We start from the raw sequence: 12,598 nt of genomic DNA, 5'->3' as shown, positions 1-12,598 counted from the left end.
TCCCCTTTTTATACCAAAAAAGACTTGCATAAAGTAAATAGAAGATTTCTAATCAGTCCTACTGTGACAGTGGTCTCAGCGGTCTCGCTGCCGTGTGAAGTGACGATGTAACCTGAAACAGCTGCAACTGGCGTCGGCGGAGGCCGTCTGTATGTGTGTGTGCAGTACGTGCTGACTCCGTACCGGAGTGTAAGCTGAGATCTGGAAATCGCCCTCTCTGCCTGCTGCGAGGCCTTCAGGGCTTGGGTGGCGTCCCAGTGCCCCTGGCATCCGTACGGGTATATAAGTGGTCCGCCACCACCCCACTGCAGCCCACACCCGAGATCGCTACCACGGCTGCACCGACGTCCGCTACGACGAACAGTATGAAGATCCTGGTGAGTTTCTGCAAATAATCTACCGTTGTTTGCTGCGACATGCCGTCTACGTGGCACACCATGGATTTTGCTCGCTGTAGCACACCGTCAGCAGCTGGCGCGTCTGATGATGTAATATGATCTTTAACTTAGCTGTCTGTCTCCGCAGCCGAAGCCACTAGCGACCTCCTCTCTCTTCACCACTTGCAACGGTACTTTCGCGTTCTCGTCAATACGGTACCAGAACGTTTAAGTTCTACCACTGTAAAGACGGAAGATCCGCGATTCGGAATGTCAGAACTGTGTAGTAAGTAGCGGCAGGAACACCACAAATTTACGTATGACTAACACTCCAAACCATCGACTCTCGGAGAGGGATTTTAACCGCGTTCAACCTAATGGTAAAGTATCGAACTATTTTTCTCCGAATCATACAATTTGTGGGAAAAGCAGGCAGAATAATTACTTTTGGAAACCTTTTAGCAGACAAAGCCTGTTATAACAATAAACTGTTTTGCTTAATAAAACGGCCGCCAGCCCAAATCGGGCACAGTGTCTACAAAAAAAGATGAAGTTATTTTTCGACACTGAACAAATAACTACTTTCACTTACTACGTAATTTAAACACAACCACTTAATTTCCAATTACTACGGTCACTTTGCAGTAAGTACTATTAATCCCACTTTCTGTTACTTATGGAATTTATCACTATACTTCATTAATTATTTAAAGAAGACACACATATATTTCAACAAGGATACAAAAACAAAACATTTAACTTATAGTTATCATTCATATGACCAAAACTATTATTTAACACGACTAAATTTCATTTCTTTAGGACTGTTATTTGTTAACATTTTACTAACACCAATATTTGTCTGGCTTTCTTTGACATGGAGAAGCAACACGAACAATTACTGTTAAGATTGTTGCAGTTAAACAATTATGTTACTTTACTTTCAGGAAAGCTATTGAAAACTTATCCTCATGGTCACGCAAAGCGGTGGCCCTTAAACTGATACGTGCAAACTTTAGTATTTAATAATGATTTTCAGAATTTACTACCAAAACAGTACTATTGCCAGTAATTTACTGTTACTCAAGCTTCAATAAACATCAAAATACTCGGAATAAATTCGTTTAGGTAAGGACCCTACTGAGGTAAATGAAATAGGAAAATTATGGTTAAACACAAAGGTACATTTAACAGTTATATTCCACTGATTGAAGATGTATGGTTCATACTGTGATACACTTCTAAATAAGGTTACTGATGTCGAAGGTGGTGTGAGGCGGTGCTGCGTAGTAACATTGCGCAGGTACGGCTCTTGATGTACATAGCTGTCTCTTCGTCTTGGTGGCGACGATAAAATTGCAAATTTCTGAGCTATTAATTTATTGCCGTACTGCGCCAATCATGTAGAACACGTCCGAGGCCAAAACCCATTCTTGCAGTTCCATTCTACCTATGATCCCTACACCTTTTCAATTTACGCTTCTGCTTACAAAAACCCTAAGTATGAACCATCTACAATTGCATGACAGCATATACATACAAAATTGACATAATTAATTACAGTTCTACCTGAAATATTACATAATTATTTACAAAATATGTTTTAATACATTTATTCCACCTACGTCATAGAGGTTATTTTAAATAGATAAACTCCCCTCGTGGTCTCGCGGTAGCGTTCTCGCTTCCCGAACACCGGGTCCCGGGTTCGATTCCCGGCGGGGTCAGGGATTTTTCCTGCCTCGAGATGACTGGGTGTTGTCGTGTCGTCGTCGTCGTCGTCATCATTCATCCCCATTACGGTCGGAGGAAGGCAACGGCAAACCACCTCCATTAGGACCTTGCCTAGTAAGGCAGTGCGGGTCTCCCGCATCGTTCCCCTACGCTCTGTAAAGAAGCATGGGACTTCATTTCCAAACTACACTTACCAAAAGCTTATTCTCGTTATAGTATTTGCTTAATTTTTCAAAATTATTACAGAACAAAAAAATTTTAAAATATACATATTAATGGCAGTATTATATTTACAATAGCATTACACACTGAATCACCTCACATAGTGCGGTAGCGCTAGGTTCAGAGGCAGACAGACAAACCATAACTGGATTACAAAATGGTTCAAATGGCTCTGAGCACTATGGGACTCAACTGCTGTGGTCATAAGTCCCCTAGAACTTAGAACTACTTAAACCTAACTAACCTAAGGACAGCACACAACACCCAGCCATCACGAGGCAGAGAAAATCCCTGACCCCGCCGGGAATCGAACCCGGGAACCCGGGCGTGGGAAGCGAGAAACTGGATTACATTCTGGGTAAAATATTAAAGCACGACTTAGTACCATGAAGGTAGTGATGGCGTATGGGCCAATCTTCTGCTGTCCGTGAGAAGAAACAACGAATCGACAAATGATTTCGCCATCTCCCTTTCGTTCCCTTAGAAATCCTCAAACAACACAAACAGTGCACTCTCTGCACGGGCACTAATCACACTTCTCCTCGCAACACAGAATCACCGCTGACGTACTAAGCTGCATTCGGCCTCTTTTTCTGAAGCGCAGCGTTTCGAATCGCTGTCCCACCATTCAGATCTCGGTTGTTCGTGGTTCCCCTAAATCATGAAAGGGAAAGGCTGGATGGCTTCATTGAAAAGCACATGGGCGAATTTCAGCCCCAGGCAGAGCCTGTGCTCCGTCTGTAACGATCTCACCGCAGACGGGATGTTAAAACCTAATCTTCCTTCATTCTCTGCTACACTGAAGAAGGGAACATCCGTGAATATACGTTACACTGACAACAGCAGCAGCTCCAGCCGTAAGACATTTTTTTTGTTTTCTTAGTTTCTTTCCGGTTCCTTTAGTTTTGCAGGTGCGGTGAATGAGCCTGCTCCACTTATTTCTGTGCACTCAAGGGATATCGATGACAGTCTGATGCAAGTGCAGACCTCGCTGTGCTACATCGTCTCTTATCTGTTCGATTCATATTTTCTTGGCCGCCTTCTTAGTCGCTCTAACTTCTTTCTTCAACCACCCTAGCTGTTTGTGGAACCATCCTTCTCAGATTGCTAAATCATTTCAGCCTATTTTCATTAATGATCTCATTAAGGGATTGTTTCTCTTGGACCAGGTGACGTTCCACATTTTTACCCTTATTTCTTCCGTCCGTATGTTCTGAAGAACCATTGTTAAGAACTTCGTATCGGCAACTTGACATGGTTTCCTAAACTGTCTAAACCAGCCATTTCTGTTGAGAGAAACTTACAATTCAGCTAGTCTTATTGCCACCAACTATCAAATTCACCGCCCTCCTTACTGAAAAATTCCTCGTACGTTACACTGTTTGACATAAATGAACGACTGGGGTAGAGTCGTTTACTAAGCTGCGAAAGGTCAGAATTCGCCATACTTCTACCGTTTTATGTTCTATAATCATTTATACAAATGGATACATCCCAACAACGTGACTTAGAACTGACGCTGGAAACGAGTGTCAAGAATTTCTCGTAAACGTATTATGGGATCACTGCTTTTTCGTAAACGGTTTAGCGTACAATATAGAAATTTCTCAAATAATGCTGATTCTTTATAAAATCCAGGTTCGGCTTCAGAAAAATAAGAAATTCATAAAATGTCTGCCAGCTTTAGCACTGAAACTTAATGACTATAACTTGCTATGCTGCCTTTTTAGTTCACTTACAAATCGCGCTCCTTATCGCCAAGTCACAAAACATCAAGAAACTAAACTTCGAGTCTCCTAATTCACCTGTGTTCTCCAGAAGTACATTCATACCATTCTGTAGTAAATTCTGGCAAGACGTTGATACAAGTTTCATGTATCGCTGTGTTGACTCCTACCTCAAGTTTCAGCGTTCACTCACCAGGAAGACCCACGCACAGAGTAACTGTCAAGACATGGCAGTGTGACACATACTTCGCAAGTATCTAAGAAAAGTACACAAAACATTTGTAAAACTTATAGCTTTTTGGCTACGATTCAGATTACGAAGCCCTTCTATTGATGAGGACGTATCAGAAAAATTATAGACCTGTAGCTATTTTTATCTTCGTATCGGTCCTATCGAAAGCCACATACACTCTTAATGGTATTTTCGCTGCCGGTTGCATGTCACAGAGTAACTGCTTTCCTTTTCAGGTTTTTTTCTGTGTTTATCGCTCATCAGTAAGAGATATTAACTTACAGCATTTGAATGAGATAACTAATACACTCCTGGAAATGGAAAAAAGAACACATTGACACCGGTGTGTCAGACCCACCATACTTGCTCCGGGCACTGCGAGAGGGCTGTACAAGCAACGATCACACGCACGGCACAGCGGACATACCAGGAACCGCGGTGTTGGCCGTCGAATGGCGCTAGCTGCGCAGCATTTGTGCACCGCCGCCGTCAGTGTCAGCCAGTTTGCCGTGGCATACGGAGCTCCATCGCAGTCTTTAACACTGGTAGCATGCCGCGACAGCGTGGACGTGAACCGTATGTGCAGTTGACGGACTTTGAGCGAGGGCGTATAGTGGGCATGCGGGAGGCCGGGTGGACGTACCGCCTAATTGCTCAACATGTGGGGCGTGAGGTCTCCACAGTACATCGATGTTGTCGCCAGTGGTCGGCGGAAGGTGCACGTGCCCGTCGACCTGGGACCGGACCGCAGCGACGCACGGATGCACGCCAAGACCGTAGGATCCTACGCAGTGCCGTAGGGGACCGCACCGCCACTTGCCAGCAAATTAGGGACACTGTTGCTCCTGGGGTATCGGCGAGGACCATTCGCAACCGTCTCCATGAAGCTGGGCTACGGTCCCGCACACCGTTAGGCCGTCTTCCGCTCACGCCCCAACATCGTGCAGCCCGCCTCCAGTGGTGTCGCGACAGGCGTGAATGGAGGGACGAATGGAGACGTGTCGTCTTCAGCGATGAGAGTCGCTTCTGCCTTGGTGCCAATGATGGTCGTATGCGTGTTTGGCGCCGTGCAGGTGAGCGCCACAATCAGGACTGCATACGACCGAGGCACACAGGGCCAACACCCGGCATCATGGTGTGGGGAGCGATCTCCTACACTGGCCGTACACCACTGGTGATCGTCGAGGGGACACTGAATAGTGCACGGTACATCCAAACCGTCATCGAACCCATCGTTCTACCATTCCTAGACCGGCAAGGGAACTTGATGTTCCAACAGGACAATGCACGTCCGCATGTATCCCGTGCCACCCAACGTGCTCTAGAAGGTGTAAGTCAACTACCCTGGCCAGCAAGATCTCCGGATCTGTCCCCCATTGAGCATGTTTGGGGCTGGATGAAGCGTCGTCTCACGCGGTCTGCACGTCCAGCACGAACGCTGGTCCAACTGAGGCGCCAGGTGGAAATGGCATGGCAAGCCGTTCCACAGGACTACATCCAGCATCTCTACGATCGTCTCCATGGGAGAATAGCAGCCTGCATTGCTGCGAAAGGTGGATATACACTGTACTAGTGCCGACATTGTGCATGCTCTGTTGCCTGTGTCTATGTGCCTGTGGTTCTGTCAGTGTGATCATGTGATGTATCTGACCCCAGGAATGTGTCAATAAAGTTTCCCCTTCCTGGGACAATGAATTCACGGTGTTCTTATTTCAATTTCCAGGAGTGTATATTCATCGAACTTTTGGACAAATACGTCTTCTGCAAGTCGCTATGAAAGAACACATTTGCAGTCACGAAGGAGGTAGAGCGAAGTGAATGAGAGAGTTTTTAGATCCTTGTTTTGAACTGCATTTGTTAAATGAAAGATATCCCGCTTCTCTGCCAGTTAACGGAGTGTTTGGTAAATATGCGGCCGAGACAAGCAGAAGACTACAGCAAAATTGGACTTTATATCTAAATTATATTTAAAATTAAGAGTAAAGAGATGTACGAGGGGACTTCAGAAAGTACATTACATAGGTCGTCCCACGGCAAGACCACTACGCAACAAGATATGTGCATTGTCAGAAAAGAACCTCATATTTTTGAGTTTCGTGTAGACACAATTCTGCTGCGGTGCGGATAAAAGGTATATCACAGTATGAGGGTGAAATTACGCTGCTACTGGGAACGTACTCCAAAATAGAAGTAAGAAGAACAGCACGGCTCTTGTGGACAAAAGGTATAAATTGCACTCAGTCTCACGGTGACATTCTAGTGATATATACTGAAGAAATGCAATGTGGTGTCCAGCCAACAATTTGACCAGTGCTGCACAGACATTGACCACAGACAACAAGACCCAGGCCATCAAGGAACTGATTCGCTGCAACTGTACATGTTCCAACGATGAGGGCGTTCACACAGCGATTCTCGAATGGCTCCATGACCAAGGTGCCGAAAAAACAGTGTATCTGTGTCATTATGTGCTGCAGCATTCACTAAAAGTTACTTGGCATACCATAATAATGTGTAGATTACGTTTTGAAGTCCGCTCGTAGATATTCTAGAAGAGATGCATATCCAGCATTGATAATAATGCAACTTCCGAGAGTTGCAAGGCGCCCATTGCTTACACTGACGGCTTTTGGAATGGTGTTTCAAATGTCCCTGTCGCGCAATAATTATACATAACAGGTATGTGTTAACGATGGAGAGAGATGAACAGAGATTTTAAAAACATGCTTCCTTCTCTTATTTTTCAGTACTGACAAAATTTCATGAGTGAAGATTAAGAAGCAAAGAGTAAAATGCTGCTTCTTGATACCAAACACTACATTTTGAAATGTTTGTATTTACTTGTCAACTGCTGTTTGTTCTAAACGTTTTAAAATGTTTACCATTAAGCTCACTGAACATACTGTTTTTTTACAATATTAAATTCATTTTTACTGACTACTTTTATTCTGCACATCTGACATTTTTGTCTTACTTAATCTGAGCCGAAAAAGAGGAAAATAACATGCAGATAAACACTAAATTACGTCCTTTCGTGATAATTTTATGGCCGGCGTTTCAGTGGGGCACGACTGCACTGAAATGCCGCGCAGTTATAAATCCCATTCCAACTTGTTAACTTTTTAATTCGTACTTAACCGTTTATGCGTCATTTAGATTGCAACGAAGATGCAAATGAAAAGAAACACTGCTCTAGATTTCCTATTCTAGTAATTCGTAACTACACACTGCTTTTTCAGTAACTAGTTGATTAGAATATTTTGGGATGTTTAAGCCTGAGCGGGAAACACGGAATTTGACTTCCTTGTAGCCATATGTTAATAAATGTAACATAATTTCTGTCAGAGGTATTCAAATAGTGAAGTGTTTTCGTGCAGGTAAAAATCCACGGAGTCCCCTAAAGACGTAGTAAATTTCTAATTTACCCACTTTGGTGGATGGGGTTGAGGTAGAGTAGCACGATTTCGTAATTTGCAGTTCGTGCCTTGATGTCCCGTAAATTATTTACAAGTAAGTGTTTACCAGTATGACAACAGAGTAAGACTTTGAATCGCTTTGTTCATTACCATAAAATCGTGCAGCGACGTCTCTTATAGTGTACCAAATGTCGTTTAAAGGCTTGTAAAGTGATATATTTTCTTCAATGATGTCCCTAGCCATGTAATCCTTTTTAAAGGACAGCATTTCACCTTCCACATTCAAAGGAATGTTATATTTAAAAAATGCATAAGAAACTGTTCGTGATATTTCTCGATAAATAGGCAACTTGATAAGCACCCTCTCACATGTCAGTTGGGATTGATAACACTGTGTAATGTTACACTCGACAGTCATGTACCCCGAATGGTTAACGTAGGACATAAGATCGCCCATTGCTTTTGAAGTAGCGTCGTCAATGCTAACAAACGACAAAGCACGTTCTCATTTAAGAGATAAATCCAGTAGCGTCAAAACCTCTTCATCACGTGAAACAAAAACACTAGAGGCTAGTGACGTTCGTTTGAATAATTTTGGAGACACTATCCATATTTAAAACAGTGACCTCTAACTTGTTTCTCTGATACTTAATGCTACGTGATATTTGGTATGCTAGACCCATGCCCACTTTGCCCCACCGAAAATCCCCGTAGGGTTTCGTAAATCACATGGGTGAACACAAACTGTTAGTTATACTAGATAATTCACGGAATATCAAAACGACTGACGCTACAAATGTATGTATTTCTTCCAAGAATCACGATCCAAGGTGGAGGAGATTTTAGGACGTATTTGGACAAGTACTAACTTCCTAATCACTAACTACCTACAAATAATGTTTTACAACGATGGTAGTTTCGTGTCCCGTCGACATCGAGCTGATCAGAGATGAAGCATATACTCAGATTGGTTCAGAATGGGCAAATAAATTGGTCGTTGCCTATTGAAAGCTGTCATTCTCTCACAGGATATAAATAATTTTGGAATTATTCTCAAAACATAAATCTGAATAGAGAAACGGAGACTAGATATCCAAGGCGTGCCTGGTGCCTGTGGTAGTAACCGAAGGCATCACGACAACTAATGACTGCCTGAGCATTATTGCAGACCAGTTGCTTCCATGCATGCCTGATGTCTTCCATGTAGAACATGTGGTTGACCATCTCAGATGTTTGTCCCAGTGCCAGAATTCACACATTTCTGGGCCGATTTGCCTCAGGAAGGGAATTAGAGGGTGGATCCAGACAAGAGAGGGTGTAACGTCATATTGATAAGTGGGCCCACGCTCCCAAGCTCTTTGTAAATATCACATGGTATTGTAATCACCGAAATAGCATACCCTCTCAATCCATAAGGTTTCATGTTGTTTCCTCTTCCCCTTTAGAGTGATTCACCTTATATGTGAGGCAGTGGATATTCTATCAAAACTTATCTTATATAACATTTTAGAGACATAATTCTTTATAGGGTAAAGAAAATACAATAACGAAGATGTTATTCGAAATCTTACAACCCATGAAAATCGTCCAGCCAATCAACATCGGTATAACAAATAATGATTTTTCGATATGGTGGACGTATTATGTAGTGTTAAGATTGTAGGGACACAACAAATTTTTGGCAAACAAAAGTGTGCATAGCGAATTAATAAACAGAAAAAAGCGCCCTGAGAACAACACAGAAACGAGATTCACTGGAAGAATGTGGATGTAGTGGACTGTTAAGGCAGCCAGTCCACAGTGAAGTAGCCGAAAGGGCACGCGTCAACTCACGCCGTCTGGCGTTAAGTCTGGAACAGGATTCGTAATGAATGTGATAAAGAAAAGAACGTAGCTACTAGAACACTTAACTTTTATATTGTCCTTTGGTATACAGCATTCTGGATGATACAAGTGAGACTCTATCTTGAGGTACATGCAACGTTACAAATGGTTAATGGCGCCTTGCTAGGTCGTAGCCATTAACTTAGCTGAAGGCTATTCTAACTGTCTCTCGGCAAATGAGAGAAAGGCTTCGTCAGTGTAGTCGCTAGCAAAGTCGTCGTACAACTGGGGCGAGTGCTAGTAAGTCTCTCGAGACCTGCCTTGTGGTGGCGCTCGGTCTGCGACCCTGACAGTGGCGACACGCGGGTCCGACATGTACTAATGGACCGCGGCCGATTTAAGCTACCACCTAGCAAGTGTGGTGTCTGGCGGTGACACCACAGTGGATGACAATATGGGTAAAGAAAAAAAGTTAAACTCTGCGATCAGGTCCTAAAGATCAAGCGATGGCCGGCCGGCCTCCGTGTCATCCTCTGCCATGTGGCGTCACGCGGATGCATGAGGTCAGCACAGCGGTCTCCCGGCCATTGTCGACCTTTGAACTTTAGAGCCGCTACCTATGAATCAGGCAGCTCCTGAGTTGGCATCACAAGGCTGAGTGCACCCCGGGCCAGTCCTCCCACCAAGGAAAAATCCTCGGCAGTATCGGGAATGGAACCCGGGCTCTCCGCAAGGCAGCCATCTACTTTCAACACTCAGCTACGGAGGCGGACACAATATGGAAAAACAGCTCAATTTTCACTCTCCTACAAGAATGACTTAGTATGAAATATCAGTATGGTCCTTCCAGTTGAAAAATTGTATAAAATGTTAGTGGACACTGTGAAACATAAACTTAAATGTAGAAATTAAACGTGGATTTAGAAGCTAGCACCATAACGGCAAGGTCCAGCGAAACGCAAATAAACTCTAAAATCTAATGGACATGGCATCCAAGTGCAAAACCGAATACATTTACCTGTTTATTGGGAAAATATGTTTAATAGGTAATATATCACGAAAAATCGTTCTATCTCAATAAACGCAAATGCTAAATATGAGCTGAAATACGAGCAGAATTTCTTGTCTGATATTTTAAACCAACAGAGATAAGTGACACTTTTATTTTCATCTCTAAAGCAAGGGTCGGTGTTCAGCTCCAAGTTTTGTACACATTACTAAATTTCCATCCATCGGATATACACTGATAAGCGAAAACATCTTGACCACTCGTTTACTAGAATGTTGGTCCATCAATGCAATGGAACTTAACATCTGAGGTCATCAGTCCCCTATAGCTTAGAACTACTTAAACCTACCTATCCTAAGGACATCACACACATCCATGCCCGAGGCAGGATTCGAACCTGCGACCGTAGCGGTCCGCAGTATAACAGCGTGTCTGCGTCAGGTGGATTCGAGAAGTCCTTGGTATGTTTTTTGAGATTTGCAGCACCAGATACCTACGCACAGGCCACGCTTTTCTCGTAAATTACAGGCCGGTGGTTTGTGGGTGCGGAGCTACCGTCTGATGTGTTCCAATTCAGCATCATGATACTCAAGCCACTGTAGCACAATTTCGCCTTGTAACTACGTTGTCCTCGATGGTGAGTGTTCATCGGAGGTGAGGGTATCGTCTGGAGTGCCCCGGGGAAGTGTGGTAGGTCCGCTGTTGTTTTCTATCTACATAAATGATCTTTTAGATAGGGTGTATAGCAATGTCCGGCTGTTTGCTGATGATACTGTGGTGTACGGGAAGTTGTCGTCGTTGAGCGACTGTAGGAGGATACAAGATGACTTGGACAGGATTTGTGATTGGTGCAAAGAATGGCAGCTAACTCTAAATATAGATAAACGTAAATTAATGCAGATGAATAGGAAGAAGAATCCTGTAATGTTTGAATACTCCATTAGTAGTGTAGCGCTTGACACAGTCACGTCGATTAAATACTTGGGCGTAACATTGCAGAGCGATATGAAGTGGGACAAGCATGTAATGGCAGTTGTGGGGAAGGCGGATAATCGTCTTCGGTTCATTGGTAGAATTCTGGGAAGATGTGGTTCATCTGTAAAGGAGACCGCTTATAAAACACTAATACGACCTATTCTTGAGTACTGCTCGAGCGTTTGGAATCCATATCAGGTCGGATTGAGGGAGGACATAGAAGCAATTCAGAGGCGGGCTGCTAGATTTGTTACTGGTAGGTTTGATCATCACGCGAGTGTTACGGAAATGCTTCGGGAACTCGGGTGGGAGTCTCTAGGGGAAAGGAGGCGTTCTTTTCGTGAATCGCTACTGAGGAAATTTAGAGAACCAGCATTTGAGGCTGACTGCAGTACAATTTTACTGCCGCCAACTTACATTTCGCGGAAAGACCACAAAGATAAGAGAGATTAGGGCTCGTACAACGGCATATAGGCAGTCATTTTTCCCTCGTTCTGTTTGGGAGTGGAACAGGGAGAGAAGATGCTAGTTGTGGTACGAGGTACCCTCCGCCACGCACTGTATGGTGGATTGCGGAGTATGTATGTAGATCCACTGCAGCGCACAGTACCTGCACCACCAACGATTGCTGTGTCTTAGTGAGGCGAACTTGGCACTAGACAAATACTCTTGCCAGTGGATGCAACAACAAGTTGTAGGTAACCCTACATTGATAATAATATTTTATTTGCAGATGAAGCAGGGTTTATTCGTGAGAGTGTGTTTAATTATCACGCTTTTCACGTTTGAAGTCATCTGCGCTCCAGCCCACATACTCTGCATGAGTCTTCAGATCAGCGAAGTTTCTCATAGAGTGCGTGGTTCGGAATACTAGGTAATAGTCTTATTGGGCCGTACATGTTATCAGACAAACGTAGTGAACGGTATTACCTTCGGTTCCTGCAACATCATCTTGCATGATTGCTTGAGGATGTTCCCTTAGAGCAACGCCACACGATGCGGCATAACTGGCGATCAAAAAGTTTTCGTTCGAAGGTCCGCACAGTCCAAAATCGGCATGCCAATCAGCAAAATCGCCATGA

General features: G+C 43.7%; 1 protein-coding gene across 1 annotated transcript in view; it reads left to right on the top strand.

Moving 5' to 3' along the window:
* Nucleotides 1-281: 281 nt before the first annotated feature.
* LOC126252811 (cuticle protein 21-like) overlaps nt 282-12,598 on the top strand; it is a 46,382-nt gene continuing 34,065 nt past the window's right edge. The window contains exon 1 of the mRNA XM_049953751.1: nt 282-377. Coding sequence (XP_049809708.1) covers nt 366-377 — 12 coding nt within the window. The 5' untranslated portion in view covers nt 282-365. The remainder of the gene's footprint in view (nt 378-12,598) is intronic.

The sequence above is a fragment of the Schistocerca nitens genome, chromosome 4, assembly GCF_023898315.1.
Source record: "Schistocerca nitens isolate TAMUIC-IGC-003100 chromosome 4, iqSchNite1.1, whole genome shotgun sequence".
NCBI lineage: Eukaryota > Metazoa > Arthropoda > Insecta > Orthoptera > Acrididae > Schistocerca > Schistocerca nitens.
This window is presented reverse-complemented; position numbering and strand designations above follow the sequence as displayed.